This window comes from Antechinus flavipes, chromosome X (assembly GCF_016432865.1).
Source record: "Antechinus flavipes isolate AdamAnt ecotype Samford, QLD, Australia chromosome X, AdamAnt_v2, whole genome shotgun sequence".
Classification (NCBI taxonomy): Eukaryota; Metazoa; Chordata; class Mammalia; order Dasyuromorphia; family Dasyuridae; genus Antechinus; species Antechinus flavipes.
Window position 1 is genome coordinate 23,651,529 of NC_067404.1, and position 16,652 is coordinate 23,668,180.

The 16,652-nt window shown below is 39.3% G+C and overlaps 1 protein-coding gene across 2 annotated transcripts in view; it reads right to left on the reverse strand.

Moving 5' to 3' along the window:
• AFF2 (ALF transcription elongation factor 2) overlaps positions 1-16,353 on the reverse strand; it is a 589,532-nt gene extending 573,179 nt beyond the window's left edge. For both annotated transcript variants that reach the window (XM_051968827.1, XM_051968826.1), the window contains exon 1: positions 16,138-16,353. In XM_051968827.1, the coding sequence (XP_051824787.1) occupies positions 16,138-16,184 (47 nt within the window). In that variant the 5' untranslated portion in view covers positions 16,185-16,353. The remainder of the gene's footprint in view (positions 1-16,137) is intronic.
• Positions 16,354-16,652: the final 299 nt, after the last annotated feature.

Sequence of the window (16,652 nt, forward strand, 5' to 3'; positions counted from 1 at the left end):
GAATTCTTTGGAGCACTACATACAAAATTAAGGCACTGTCCAAGATAGACAACCTTTATTATTTGTGCATGCAAACATCTATTTATAGTATCACCATGTTCTTCCTACATCTTCAAGCACAAATTCCTGAGTGAGAGATCTAGGGCAAACTCTACTGCACATGAGTTTGGAAGATATAAAGTAGAAAATGAACAAAGGAATCAAGATCCTTAATTTGTAAATACAGCTTTTTGCTCTTTTTATCTCAATGCTCCATCTTCAGTTGTTCTTATTTACAAACTGCTGGTTTTTCCACTAAAAAAATCTCTCATTACACTTATACATGCATCCAAGAAGGTTCCTCTGCAGATCAATCCCAAAAGTATTCTCATTTTCTAGCTCAAATAAATAGAAAACCTTAAGTTTACAATTCCATAAGGACCTAAGCATGGTACCTCTTGCTAGTTTTTACCCCTTAAATTGGGTGCAGGCAGCTTGCCTTGAAACATTTTGGAGAAATTCCATTAGCAGTGACGTTACTGCCTAGTGTATCCTTTATGATCCCCATAGGGAAAAGACCTTGCCTAAGACAGCCAAGCCTTTAGCACCCTCATAAGGTTCTCATTAAAAATAGGAATGTGCCAGGCCAGATGCAATGGGGGTTGTCAAGCTTTGGAAACCCTCACCCCCAAAAAAACCTCATAAATTTTACAAAATGTATGACTTTTTCCTCGATTTTTCATAATGTGCAATTTATGGAAATTTAATAAAAATAAGGACCATACGATATCATTTGCCTGGTTTCAAAGGCTTTTTGATGTTCAATAGGCCTTGTGACCATTTTGTAATCACATTTTTCTTTCTTAAATATATACAATCACATGTTATCAGCCATCTATGAACTGAAAGCTAAATTTCGAATGAAATTCTAAAACTAGAGATTCCAAAGCATATCTCAGTTGAACAATACAAGCTTTTCTATTATCTATTAAAACAAAGAACTAAATAGAAGATATAAGGATGAAGTAACTGTTAAGTTCCACAGCTTTTGACACTTGTAAATCTATCTATATGACCTTGTTCTCTTTTGTGAAGTGGGAGGAGAGAAGTCCCAACCTGTGATTTCATTTAATAGAGAACGCTCAGCACAGAAATTCTCTGGGCTGATTGGTGCAGATGGAGATCCACAAATACAATGGCAATCAGAATCTGCTGTCTTAGAAAGTTGCCTAAGACATTGAGAAGGTAAGTGACTTTCCTGTGTTTATAAAACAAGTATGGATCAAGAGAAGACTTGAGACTCGAAACCAGTTCTCAGTGACTCCAAAGTCATTCCTTTCTCTAACCACTATGCCATGCTCTACCTCAATTCTGGACTATTTATATAAATATAACTAATAATCAAACAGAATCTGTAACACTTAGAGGACAAGGAAAGAGCCACCTCCACTATGGAGATACACAAACAGTTATTTCTAGAGCTGTTTGCCATCTTTGTAGCCACAGTGCTTAACATAGAAGGATAATAATAAGAATTTTTAAAACATAAGTTGAATTGGCATAGAAATGGGGATCTTGGGAGCCAAGATGGCAGAAAGGAGACATGTTGTTATGTAACCTTTCCCCAATGTCATTCAAATTAACAGCAAATCAAGCCTCTGAACTGGTTTTGGAGTGACAGAACCCACAACTATTTGGAGTGTAACAAATTTCCAGCAGAAGATAATTTGGAAGAACTTCAGAAAAGATCTGCTTCAATCGGGCACAGAGGGAGGTAGGCTAAGTGCAGGCACCTGAGGGCAGGCAATACAAAGATCCAGGGTGGTGTGGGCTGCTTGCCAGGGAATTTACTAGGAGGAATCTGCAGCAGTGTTGTTTATTCTCCTGGTTGCAAGCCAGTAGATTAGCAGATTAGCTTCAAGACATCCAATGCAAATACAAAAGTTAAACAGTGAGCCTCTACACCCGAGAATATCTTGGGATCTAGGCACGCCCATCCAGCATCATAAGTTAGTCAGCAGCCACTGTTGCCTGTAGAGGAAGCTTAGACAATCTCCCCTTTGCCCTAAAAGGAAACTTTAACCTTTTCAAAAATGAGCAAATAAGTAAAAAGAATTCTGACCCTAGATTTTCTATGGAGAGAGATTTCAAACCCTAAGGACACTAAAAGCAGATCTTCTCCAGATGAAGCCCCAAAGGGTAATATGAATTGGTCCCCATCTCACAAGGTTCTCTTGGAAGAATTCAAAAAGGATCTTAAAAGAGAGAAGAAAAATGGGAAAAGGAAATGAGAACTTTGGAAGAGATTATCTATATTTATCTGAACAGAAATTGATGTATCAGAAATTATCTTTAAAAAAAAACTTCTTAAAATAGATTTAGTGAAATGGAAAAAGCATATAACTCCTTACAAAATAGATTTGACAAAATGGAAAAAGAAAACAACTCCTTGAAAAGTAGAATTTTTAAAAATCCATTAAACAGAACAACTCATTTAAAAAATAAATTTGGCCAAATACAAAAGGAGCTTTAAAAAAGTAACTGAAGAAAAATTAATTTCCTAAAAATTAGAATTGAAATAGTGATCTTGGGAGAGGCATACCCTTATCAAAATCCTGTTTGATACCTCCAAATTTAAACTTATACTATACATCAAAGCTTCTTAAAATGTGGGTCAAGACTCCATGCTGAAGATAAGGGTCCAGAAAAATTTGGAGGTATTATGAATGTAAAAGGTATTACATATTCCACCAAAACTTCATTTTTCTGTAAAAATAAACAAGCACATCCATCTTATTAGCATGCAAATTTGCCTTTAATAAATGGCAAATTATATATATATATCAAAGAATTGTTTTAAAATATATTTCTTTATGATTTATTCTCAGTAAATGTATACCTATGTTATATGTCCATATACCCAGGGACATGTAAAAGTTTCTGGGACGAACTGGGTTCACAAATGGAAAAAATTTAAGAAGCCCTGCTAGATATGACTATTTAATTGTTTTGCTGTTTTCCTTAAAAATAGCAGAGGCTTAGCAAGTAATCCAAGGATCTAATAAGTAACTTCAGAGATCCACTGGTCCGACCCTCTTCTTTTATATATAAATGAATAACAAAATTATTTATTAAGCACTCATGATGTGCAAAAGACTTGGGATATAAATAGAAAAGCCAATTCCTGCTCTGAAACAGATCATATTCTAATAAAGAAGATACCATATATGAAAGGTTTCAGATGGAAACATCCCAAAGTCTTAAACATACAGCTGCAAAGTAGATAAGTGTACCTCTTATTTGTAGTAATTTCACTGAATAAAGCACAAAAGTTGCTGATGGTAAACCACTTGACAATATCATGGATGTTGACATCAAGAATTTTCCTTTCTGTGTCTTAAGTAGCTGGATCCATAGCACCTGCAGGAGAAGTTGCCAGGCTGTGTTTCCACCGGGATTGTTTCCCAGGGTGAAGCCTGTAGGCAATATGGTAGAAACATTATTTTTCTCAAGGCTCTTAGGTTCAGAGTTCTAGACTATCTCCATGAGGGTCTGAGAGAGATAGTACTAAAGATAATGCTGGTGGTTTGATTTGTGTGGCACATACTTCCTCCTGTCTTGCTTCAGCTAGGCAGGCACACCTTTCTATGTAGAAGATGGTAGGCAATTGATGAGACTGGTTGGCCCCTTCTCTATACGAGCCATATTTCCATATCATGGCAATAAAGACTAGCCTGGAAGCAAGAGGGGTCTGGGAGGCAATGTGTGGCAGCATCAAAATTCGAACCCAGGTCTTCTGCCTCCAGATTTTGCATTATGCCCATATCTGCCATACTACCTCTGAACATAGTACAGTTTTAGTAAATTGAAAATAAGTCTTCTAATTCTCATGCCCTAGAAAGTGTTAGGTCAGAGTACATTCTAACATCCAGAGAAAAACATCTACCTCATAGAAGATGCAACATGACACAGTCCACAAACAGGCAAATATAAAAACAAGAAACTCTTCTTTGTGCATTCTAGAAACATGAAGGGGAATAAAAGAGACTAGGAGAAAATAAGGAACCTGATGATACTGTCTTTTCTAATGAGCAAGGAAGCAAAAGATGGAAAGATTTCATTCAACCAACTATCACTTACTGCATGAATAAACTTTAAACTGATTTAATTCTTTAGAAAATGAGATTATGAGAAAGAAAAAAATCACAATTTTATTCAATATGCCATTTTATCCAGTGTGACTAATGCATTATTTGTACAGAGTAAAAACGGAGCTTTGGAAAACTACAAAATAAATCAAAAGCTCCACTTGACGTAATGTTAACAGATAGGAATCCCATTAGGATTCTACTATGCATAGCTGTTGGTTATCATAGACCAGTATCTCTACACATTATTTGGCTGAGGTAATGTTGGCTCTACAATCGGTATTGCTCCTTGTCTCCATTTAGCATTCACTTTAACTTTTCCAACATTTTGGAAGATGTTCTTCTCTTCTCTATTCTTGGCTCTGGAATCACAACTAAGAGCCGTTTGCTCACAAATGCCTAGCAATCTAGAAGTGTGTAATTTGCCTCATTGGTGTTTCAGTGTTATTTCTTAGAAATATGCAAATGATCATCCAATCAGTATTAGTTTTTGAGAACAAGGGTTGTCTGCTACTTGGCTACCATCACATCGCTGAAGGTTAAATAACTAGGCTTTTATGGAACTCCAAAACCAGTTGGTCAATACATCTGAAGAGAGGCTTTGATGTTCAAAAAAACACCCATAATCTCTGGTCATTAATACTGGTCAGTCCATTTTCTGATTTCTCCAAGCTACAAGCTCATTTGTCAGTCTTGTTAATTTTAACAAACTAGTAAGATACCTCTAGCTCTTGACCCCATGACTGCCTTTAAAAAAAACATTGTTTTTTTAATGCTCTTCAATCCTTCAAACTTGTTCACACAATAAAAGCACAGTGTCAGTTGCTCTCCAGATATCGACACTTGATGGCAGAATGTTCTCATAAATAATGTTAATTACATAAACCTGTTGAAATCTTAAATTCAATGTATAAGAAGAAAGTTTTTTTTTTTTCCTGCAGATCCTCAATATGACACAAAGCAATTTGAATCCTCCAAAGATATAAATAGAAAATGTTCTGTCTAAAAATATATGTTAGGAAAACCCAAGCCTTAGGTTAGCCACCAAAAGCAACAGACTGTTCAAAACAAAAGCATCTGGCTCAGAAGAAATAATGTCATAAAGCTAGGGAGAAATACTCAGAAAATGTTGAAAGAATCAGTTTTCAGTTCCAGTAACGGCCCAGAACCTTGATATGTGACTAGGTGTATAAGATCAAACAAAACTGTCTTTTTGGAAAAATTCAATTCAATTCAATTCAAATATTTGTTGAACATCCAACTTCTGTGAAGCTTTGTGGTAGGTGCTAAAAGGCATGGAAATAAAAGGCCTCTAAAGTACTCTCCAGATGACATAGACCACAAGATGAAAAATCCAAAATTCTGGCATATTTTGCTTTGAGAAAACTTGCAGCACAAAAAACCAGAAGGAAAAAAAGATAAATTAAGTTTGAAAGAGAGATTTCAAACTATCTGCATTACCAAATAATTCACTAAAACAAGCAAATACCCTAAGACATTTAATGAACAAATAAATTTATAAAACATCAACATACACGCAATTTATGAAATATATGTATTACATGAGGTCAGCTACCCATGCTAATGCTACTCTCTTCTCTTAGAACTTCTCCTAGACCCTCTGATCTATTTTCAGTTGAGGTTTTCAGAAGTTATTTATTATTTACAATTATTAAGAACCATTTTCACCCCACATTAATTCACAATTCGTTCAGGTCTATAAAAAATCTCTGTCTACATGATTCTAGGACTTCTCTACATTAAAAAAAAATTTTTTTTGAAAGAACCAGTTATCTGGATTTCCAGTCTACATATCCAGCATCATGTAGAGTAAACAGCCAGGTGACTGGCTACATTTTTTTCATTTTTCTTCTACATGCTATAGCCTCCTGAAGATAATCTCTTTCTAGTATCAAAATGCCTAAGAGGCCTGAGGCTCTCTCAAAGCAAAACTCTAAGCCATGCATATCATAGTCATAATGAAGCACAAAACTCCACTCTCATTCAAGACTCATATTTGGTTTGAGTTTAAATTCAATTCCCACTCCTGTACAAGGTATCTAGCAAAGAATCAAGGAGAAATAGCCCTGACCTACTACAGAAACAGCAATGGTTCCTGGTGAGTGACCCAGATTATTCTATTTACTCATATCAATATCAAAGTCCAAGTTCACAAACCAAGCTCATCTTCTCCATACCAAACACCACTTGAGCTCATCTCAGACTGAATGGCCAAGTTGAGATGCAAAATATGTTGAACTGAATTAGCTTATTCCTTAAAATTCTTCAGAGACAAGACAAGAGGATTAAAATGCAAGTGACTAAGAAGACTGATCACCTTAATTAGTAATTCTGATCACTCTGTCATATTTGCCTTTGGTCATCCTCTGATTCAAACTAACACATGGCAAAAACACAGTAACACACAGCTGTATACTGAATGGGCCAGGATCAACCAAATTATGTTCTCTTAATGTCAAGGTTAAAAACAAGATGAACTCTAAGTGAAGGAATGAAACAGTTGCACCAATATTGGGAGCTTTACCATTCAAAAACTCTGCTCAAAAAAAGAAGCATTTTATTTGAGAGCATCTCAACAGCCCAAATGTATTTTACCGTTGAAAAAACCTATTTTGCCAGCAAATGTTGCCAATTTGCAAACATGTGTTTCAATTGTTTCAAGAAAAACAAACTTTCATTTATGATTTCTCTGAAAGGAAAGTGATGCTGATGGAAAATATTTGCAAATACAGTATACACACAAATATACAAATTCATGTATGCATTTGTGTGTGTGTGTATGTATGTATGTATGTGTATATATATATATATCCATTGGGATTTCAACTACATTTAACAAGAATCTTGTGACTATCCCCCCCCCAAAAAAAATGGTGGCCAATACTGTCAAGCCAACTATACCTACAGAGAAGTGTGACCTTGGCAATCAAGTGTATGACTTTGAGCTGTGGAGATAGCCAAATTAGATAAATTAGGCCCAGAGGAGATTTCTGTTTATCTTCAATGATCTGGTTGGCCCTCTAGAAAGGCCCAATTGCCAACTTTCCACTTTACTTTGTATTATATTGACTGCTCAAAATCATTTCCCTATCATCGCCCATATTTTCTTGCACAGCTGCAGTCTACAGCCATCTCACATTTCTCTGACTTCTCATAGCCTATGTATTCATTCCTAAATTGTCATGTATTATTCCAATCTCCCAAACTAGATTGTAAGCCTCTTGAGGTCTGAACACATTTCTCCGTCTCTTGTACCCATGCCAATGCTGTGAATATAGTCAAAGTTTAATAAATACTTGATGGGGTGGAAAGAGTGCTGAGTGGAGAGGCAGAATTCCTGACGGTAAAGTGAAGGGGCTAAGCAGATGATCTCTAAGGTACCTTCCAGCTCTAAAATTTTCCCTGAGTGTCTAATTGAATTGATGTTTATGTGATACAATAAAAAAGTTACACCATGTACCCTGCTACAGGGTTCAATAAAAGACTTAATAGATGAGCTGGTTATCAGTGAAGTATGTTCCAATGATTCTGTGGTGCCTGGGGAAGTTTAGTGCTACAGAAGAGAACCAGATTTAAAGTGTGAGGATCTGAGTTCAAATCCTAACTTTGCCCCTTGCCACATGCATAACCTCGAGATCACTTACAGGCTCTGGCCTTCGATCAATCCCCTTATTGCCAATAGATCTCACAGGTCCCCTCTAGCTGTAAATCTATGATCCTACACAGCCCTTCGGTTACAATGGTTGAAACCATTTAATCAGTGAAAAACAGGCAAATTTTCTATCTGATATCATGAAAACAAAACAACTGATCAATAGACAGAATTTCATCCAGGTCAACTGGCTATTTTGATCAAACTTGGAAAACACCAGCCAGCAGGAGACTATATAATACATGCCCATAAAACCACTCTTCTCCCAGTAATTGTTAAGGTAGAAACTATAATTTCAGCATCAATTCATGGTGAGTTAAAAAGTATATTTTCTGATTTTATTTCTATTGACTTAAAAATAATCCATTTTATTGCTATTCCCAAGAGATATTTTGCCTGGAAAACATAAAATCTGATTCCAAGTACATGATTTAAGAAAGGCCAACAAGAAGACCAGTCTCTATATTTGTTTTACACTGCCAAGGGCATCTCCTTCAGCATCTCCCAGTAGAGTACTTTCTCCAATGCATTCGGTAGACACTTAAGAGGAATTTGTTGGGTTCAACTAAAGGGAACACAGAGCACCAGTATTTTGAAAAACAAAACAAAACTACGCCACATAACATGGTAGTAGCATGTTGGAGGTCACTTCCTTTTGCTTATAGCCAAGACTTAAAAAAATAAATGAAGGAGGGAATGAGGGATGTTTAATGTCTAACAAAAACAAAATATGTGTTTCCTTACCCTATTTTCCCATTTGTAACTGGGTAATCTTAAGCCCTTATAAAACACACAGAAAAAAAATCTTTGGGTACCATCACACATTTCTTCCACCACACAGGAACTACTGAAAACTCAAACCAGAGTTTACTTTAAATTATTAGTTGTTTGAGGTTTTCATATGAAGCAAAACACATGCACTATCCCTAAGAGATATCATTCCATATACTGGGCTACCCCTAATCAAAATCAGATTTCACAGGAAGGGTTATTGTCAACTCAGCTTAGAGCTCATCATTCAACTGAAACTCCCAGATCATTTTTCTCAGCCCAGTAGGTCAGGAGATGTTCACAGCTCAGGTCATAGATGAGATTTACTTTAAAGTAAATTCCAACAATTCTGAGCATCGCCTACCCTCTCCACCACGTAAACTTCAACAGGCTTTGAACATGCAGATAAGACTCCACTCGAGTTAAAAGCACAAAATTTTGACAGAAATGCAACCTAGTGCTGGGCCTCAGTTTAACAGAGTAATTTATGGTGTGGATCTGCTATAGTTAAGTCAAACAAAACAAAACACAACAACCTTTCATGATGAAATCCAAAAGGGGATGGCTGCAATCTCAAGGCAAGCAGAAGACAGGAAAATGGACTAACCTTCTGCCTTTGGAACAGCCTTGCTCTATATCTGCCTTCTAGCCTACTGACACACTAAGTTTACAAATACAGACAACTCTTTCAGAGTCGGGGATTGGGATGAGGTGGATTTGACTGCTACCTCAGGTACCAACTCTGGAGTCTGACCAAATCACTACACTGGAACCTCACTTTCACCTACCCAATTGAGATAATAACAGCACCTATTGCAAGGGAAAGGCTGGAGGATCAAATGAAAGGACACATGTAAAGGGTTCTGCTAACCCTAAGACACCAGGGAAATGTGAGCTATTATGGAACAAAATTGTTTTTCCTTCCCTCTTTCTTTTCCCCATATCCTTTAAAGTTCCCAGAAATAGGATTCAAATAGCAGCTTTCCCTCTTAGGAGCCCCTGATTTTCTTCCCTTTTAATTGTCTTCTCCTGCCAGCATTCTTTTCTGGGAAAAAGGTCAAGTTGGTCTCTTGGCCCAATTGGAGAATGAATCCTCAAACAATAAGCACATTATACAACCTGTAGAGGAGCAGCACAGAGGGCAGTTGTTATTAGGTACATATCATATGGCCCTTGGGTTTACCTGTCATGATAATAATAGGTGATCATTCATAGAGTATGTTAGAGTTTCCAAAGTGCTTTATATACACGATCTCATTTGATCCTCACAAGGATCCTGGGAGGCATTACTATTCCCATTTTAGAGATTTGCTGGAATAGGAAAAAAACATGGATTTGAGGATTGGAGCAGGGGCCTGAGCTCCAGGCTTTAAAAAAGCAAATTGCCCATAGTGAGGCCTCAGTTTCCTCATTTGTAAGATAAGGGGATTAGATTAGAGAGATGATCTTTCAGATCCCATCACACTGTACAGAGATGATTTCATTGATGGGGCTCAAGAGAGATAAAACAAGCCTGCCGCTTCTCAAAGCTATGACATGTCCACAGATGCATATGAGGCCAAAGTTTCAGGACACCAAGTTAAGCACTCCCCCCACTATGTCATGTTGATTCTCCACAGCCACTGAACTGCAGAGAGATTTATTATCAGTACATTGGCATATTTCTTGAATACTGAGCAAAGGACTGAGGGTTATACAAGATACTGTTCCCTAGAGGTCAGTATTGTGGCTTTAAAAATCAGTACAACATTCCCCTGTAAAACCCCCTCTGCTTCAGCTTAACTCACAAAATTACTCACTAGTCATATTCTTATTTCAATAAAGAAATAAAGAAATTTTTCAAATTTTGAGAATCTACACTTGGAAGAATAGTTGTCCAAGATTTCAACCAGCTTTCTCCTCATATGCTTTTTCATTCATCAATCCCCATCAATGGGATATATAAACATAAACATAAACGTATTGCAAGTCTGTAGCGTGGTATAACCAATATATTATTTTACAATACATTTTGATCTGTCAAATCCCCTGTTATATACAATTATTATGTTTACCTAGGCATACAATAGAACTATCATGTTTCAATTGGGCCTACTTATAGAAAAATTATATGTTCCAACCCATGTGGAGCAAAAAGCAACCAGCTCCTCAGGCGTAATTTAGTAAGAGCATAAAATGAAACCGGAAATTCATTTTGTGAGTCCCCCTGTTTAAGAGAAGCTATTATTTGCAACTTATTTCTAACAGTTCTTCTGGTAACAATCATGGAAGGAGAGAAATTAAGACAGGGCTGAGAACTGAAAGGGGTTTAGAAGAATATGGAGATCAGTTTAACCCTTCATTTGAAAGGTGAGCAAACTATAGTGGAGAAAGGGCAAATGGCTGCTCCCTGGGCATCCCATCAGTCAGTGGCAAAACCAGGATTGGTCTTCTTCCCATTTCCCCAGGCTTCCCTTTGCCACTTTGCTTTGATTTGGATTTCTCTCCTTTTTCTCACCCCCAGGAGATTATACTTAAAAGGGCAGATCTCTCCAAGCTGTTCAGACAGAGCAAGGAGGAGGAGTGACCCTGTCTGCAATCCATTGGACTTCAGCAATCAATGCAAAGATATTTTAAACCTTTTTTTAAGCTCTGGTCTCCACAACACTAAAACAGCAAGTTGAAAAGTAAAAAAAAAAAAGTTACTCAATGCACCCACTGCTTTGTCTTCATGCCACTAATCAACCAACCAGACTGACTTTGGTCACTGAATCCAATGACCTGACTGGGTGGTCCGGCATCCTGGAGACACAAGCCAATTCTGTTAATCAAGGGCATGATCTCACTCCATCTGAAGGCCACAAAGGCCAGGGCCTCTCTATTGTTCCAGAGAGAACTCTTTTTTATTTGTTGAGATTTTTAGGCAAATGTGAACAATTCAAATCATTTTAGCTATCTTTAAATTTAACGTGGAAAAAATCATCTCGGTGAATAAAAGACATGAAAGGAGGATTCATTCCATTAAAACCATTTGGAGTCCACAAAAAGCAGCATGTTTCAAAACAATGTGATTTTCTTCCACCCACAAAATACTTCAGAGCTGTGCCTCCTATCTGTGTAATGACTGATTTATTACTGAGACAGTCATTTTCCAACTCTATTTGTATATTTTTAAGTTGTTAAAGGCTTGACTGCATCATTAACAAAACAATTCATGTATCATTTAATTGATTTCTCACACAGGAATTTTTTTCTCCCCGTCCAATGGAGGTGCTTTCAAAATTTACAAACACTGATTGTTTTGCTTTTTTTTTTTTTTATTCCCTAGGGGGAGCGGGGACCTTCTCTTCTACCTGATCTTCCTACCCATCTATCCCAAACTCTCTGGAATGCTTTTTAAAAATGGCTAGCATAATTGGCAAACATTTGAGAATGTATAGTAAATTAAATATAATTATTCTTCCTCTGAATGGATGACAAATATATACAGACAGGGAAGGTGCGTGGGTTGGGGAGAGAAATCATCCAAAGCTAAGGATATTAGTTAGAACCAGCTGTCTTCATCTCTGATTCTATCTCCCTCTCCCTCTCTGTGTCTCTCTCTCTTTCTGTGTCTGTCTCTGTCTGTCTCTCCCTCCCTCTCTGGCTCCCTCTCCTTTGCTCCTCCCTCCCCTCTCTTTCCCAAGAACCAAAAAACATCCAGGTTTGCAAGGGATATCATGAGGGATGTCATCTCTCCATCTCACAGCCCTTTCTCTCCTAACGGCCTTTTTCTAATATTAAGAATTGGAGTTCACAAGGCCTCTGAAGACGTCTGCGCCAAGAAGGCAGTGAGAAGCAGCTCTTGTGCTGCTGCAGTGTGCAGGGGAGAGCTCAGGCTGAAGCTGGAACAGTCCACCTTTGTGTGGAGAGCAGGGTCACCGGCTCCGGGCTCAAGGAACAGGGTGAAGGGGTGCGCCGCTCTCCAGAGGCCAGCGTGCTTCTGCCTTCAGACACAAGAGAAAACTGGCCAGCACATGGCCTCTTCTCAGCTTTGACAACCACACACGGACCTTTGAACTTTCTATTTATATCCCAGTGGAGTGAGTTGAAATCTCTTCCAGTCTGAGTGCCAGTTTACTAGCTTGGCTCTAATTAGGCTACTTGGGAGACATCATCTAAAAAGTAAAAACAATTGATTCGGGGCTCTGCTAGCAAGAAGGCTTCTTCTCCTGACAAGATCACTTAGCTACCATCTGCACCACTGTGCTTAGAGCTTTTCTTTTAGAAGAGTTTGCTTTGCCCATTAAGGATGGGCTGACATTTGTTTTGGTTTTTTTTCTTCTCCAAAATGGACCCTTTCTCTGCTGCCATTTCAAAAACTAAAGGAGAAGCTCTTGGCCCTGCTACTCCGCCCCCTCCCCCTTTTCCCCCCTTCCCCCAAGGCAAACCTCAAGCTGGGACAAAATAGCAGTGTACTTCTTTACCACCCATGGCCTTGAATGGCTTCATATCTGAGTTGCTTTTCTGAGCTTTTTTGCTCTAGTAGGTGATTAAAGGTATCACCGCTTCCCAGAGAGAGGTCCAAATCCAGCCACAGGGGCCGGGGACTTCAAAATGCCATTACCTTGGTGACCACAGACAAGCCTACAGAATGACTTAAAAGGGGGGGGGGGAATCGGCTCTATTTTTTTTTCAAAGACCATGGGGTCTCAGGCACAGGAGATTTTCATTTTCTTTTCTCATTCCTTTCACACACCAGTTTATATTGAAAAATCTTACTCAGGTAAATGTTACTTATTCATGCAGAAATTTCACAGAACTTGAGGCTTGGCCCTCTAATCCAGCCCAGGGCTAGATAGATCTATTAAAGGATTTCTGCAGTTTTTAAAAGCCAGCAATGTGAATTCTAAAGCACAATGTGAGGGGAGGGAGTCCCCCGGGTGTCGTTTTCACCCCATTTTCTCCTATTTATTCATACGAGGGGCTCTGAACATATATGGGGCATACTTTTTTGTATACAGATAAACGGAAGCACAAGCTCATGAAATAAAGGTGTAGGCCTTTCCTGGCAGTTACCGAGAGTGTTAAGTTCCACCAGTGAAGCTAAAGCACCCGTCTAGAGGAAAATAAGCTTTCTAATGTTGACAGTACCACGGGTGAGGGTCACACATGCAAGCTAGCTGCTACTGAGTGGGAATAAATATAACGGGCAAATTCTGGGCTGTCTAGAGAGTTGGAATATGATTTGATGTCAGGGCTGGTTTTCAGGGTCAGAATTCCTTTTCTAGTCCTCTAACACTAATGACACATTACAGTCACCTGAATAGCAAGCTTTCATTGCATTTAGCAGGGTCATCTCTTATTTTCTTGGTAGTGTGGGGGGGTACACAAATGCACACCAGATGTTTATAAAGGCAAGCACATAAAGCAAGCATACTAGTGAATAGAACAAAAAAAAAAAAAAAAAAAAAAAAAAAAAGAACTAACCAAAAAAACAAAACCCAGAAATCGGAGACAGACAGAGTATGTTTTCCACACAATGAGTGTAGGCAAAATTCATGCTTATCTACATATACATACTACACTAAGTGATCCAGTAGGCTCCTTCCCTGCATCCCCCCCACCCGCACTCCCATGGAGGAGCTAGAGGCATATATGGGCCTAAAACAAAGATTAGTTGGAACTCCTGAGAAATGAAGGTGTTGCATTTTGCTCTAAGAAAAGGTAAGAGAACAAGAATTTTCATCCATTTCAGAAAAGAAATCAGAGCAAAGTGAATTGCTCTTTTGGATTAAAAGAGGCCGAGACAGAAAGAAAATCCAAATACTGTGCTTAGACGTCTTAAAAAAAAAAAAACATACCTGCTGGCTGTTTTTAACATTTTTGAACTACACCCACCATCTTCAGTTGTAACTGTGTCTATTAAATTGATGATGTTACCCACACCGTATATTAGGCAAATCGTATGCAAATAGCAAGACAGTACTTATCAGCTGCCTGCGAAATGAATTAGTGCAGCTGAGTACAGATACTGTGCAGAAGCATAATATTTAATTGAGGAGTGATTTTATTGTGATTATTACTGTTAAATAACAACAGCATGACTATTAAACATTGTAGTCTAATGTTTAATGTGTAGCTGATAAAACCCTGCATGAGATCAAAAGTGCCTTCCAGATGAATATTGATACTGTGTAATTCGTGTTTTCAAGGATTTACATGGCAAGGCTGGAAAATAAAAGATGACAGGTATTTAAATTCTGGTTATCTTAGATTTGCAACTGAAGCAGTGTGGATCAGTAAAATATAGCTGCCTAAGTGTATGATCCTTTTCTCCAAAAATTGAGTAAAATCATCAGAGTAGCAAGGTGACTGTAAAAACCTACAGCTTTGGGGGCCAAGACATGACTGCATTTTTACATTAAAAAAAGACCTTTTACTCTCATTTCAGGTTGGACCATTAGCTGATTTCAATTCAAGTGAAAAGCCAGTAACCAGGCTTGGAATTCTAAATTACCCAAAATATCTAATTTACTAGAATGAAAAAGATAAATGACACAATAGCTTAAATTGCTAGGGCAGATTAAAAAAAAAAAAAGGTAACATTTCTCCTAGAGAAGGAAGCAAAAATAAAAAGATAGACAGGTAGATAAATAAATAAATAAATAAAGTTGATGTGCCCATATGTATCAATTTCCCTGCTCCCTCCTGACCTCTGTTCAAGCCTTAGGCAACGGGTATACACTATTTTCCAGAATATGCACAAACCTTCCCATCTGAGCTATCTGCACAATGCAAAAGCCTGAGGATGTTTGGGGGAGGGAGAAGGGAGGACAGCGTTAAGTCAGTAATTATTTGTACACTTATGTCAGACTGCCACACTTCAGGACTAACTTACATCGTATTTGCCCCTTAATCAATTATAATATGGGGCTCCAAATTAGCAAGTATATAGTTCTTACAAGAAGTCGCATCGTTTCCTATAGTAGTAAAGAGAACTTATGAGAAGCAAAGTGGAAAGGAAGGGTGTGTGTGTGTGTGTGTGTGTGTGTGTGTGTGTGTGTTGTTTGTCTGTCTCTGTCTAACGGTCCAAAGATGCTTTGCCCATGTATGTGGGGAGCAGGGGGAGCAGGGAAGGAGGTGCATGCTTGCCTCTTTAAAATTCCTTTTTTTAAAAAGCCTAGCAAGATATAGAAGCACCCTTAAAGTTAAGCCATCTATTGGAGAAAGCATTAGGTATCTCTGCCAGCTGAAGGCAAGCAGAGCCGGTGAGGAACAAAACCCGAAAAAGGGGAGGGGGGAAGAGGGATGGCTCAACACCCCTAAGCATCATCAAATTGCATTTTTTTTTAATACAACTCTCCTAACTTGAAAAAACCAAAGCCCGAAATCTGTCCCCGTAACCCTCCTCTTCCTATCCTCCCCCCAATCTAAGGTGGCTTAAAGCAAGTAAGAAACACTTGGGGGCTTCTCATTCACTCGCCCCCCCATCTCTTCACCCCCTTAACAAAGAAGCCCCGAAAAGAGGAAAAGGATTAGGGGGGGAAGCCCTGGCAAAACGAGGGGGGGAACAAAATCCCCAAACAACAAAACCCGGAAACCTACCACTGCTGTTCCAAGTCCCAGTCCCTGAAAAAGTCGAATAGATCCATAGCGGTGGGCTGGAGAGTCTCTCCAGAATTGCTGGCAGCTGCCCCCGGCTCGGCAGCCGGCTCCTTGCCCCGGCTCCAAGTGAGCGGCCAGCCTAGGCTAGCGGCACGAATTGCCTGAGGAGACTCGCCTGGCCAGCGCGCTACCCGCAGTCGAAGTGTCCGTCCGCCGGTCGCGCTGCCCCTCGGCCAGCCTCGCGAGCTGAGCGCAGCGGCCAGCGGCGCGAGGCTGAGGACGAGGTGGCGCGAGGCGCCCGGGGCTGCGCCGCGCCGCTACGGCTCCCGCTACGGCTCTTGCCCTCTCTGGCTGCCTGGCTCGAGCTCTCACTCCCCGCTCCACAATGCTACGTGTGCCCAGCTTAGGCGGCCGCTGCTAGTGCTGCCGCTGCCTCTGCTGCTGCTAGTGCTACCGCTGCCGCTGCTAGTGCCGCCGCTGCTAGTAGTGCTGCCGCCGCCGCCGCCGCCGCCGCC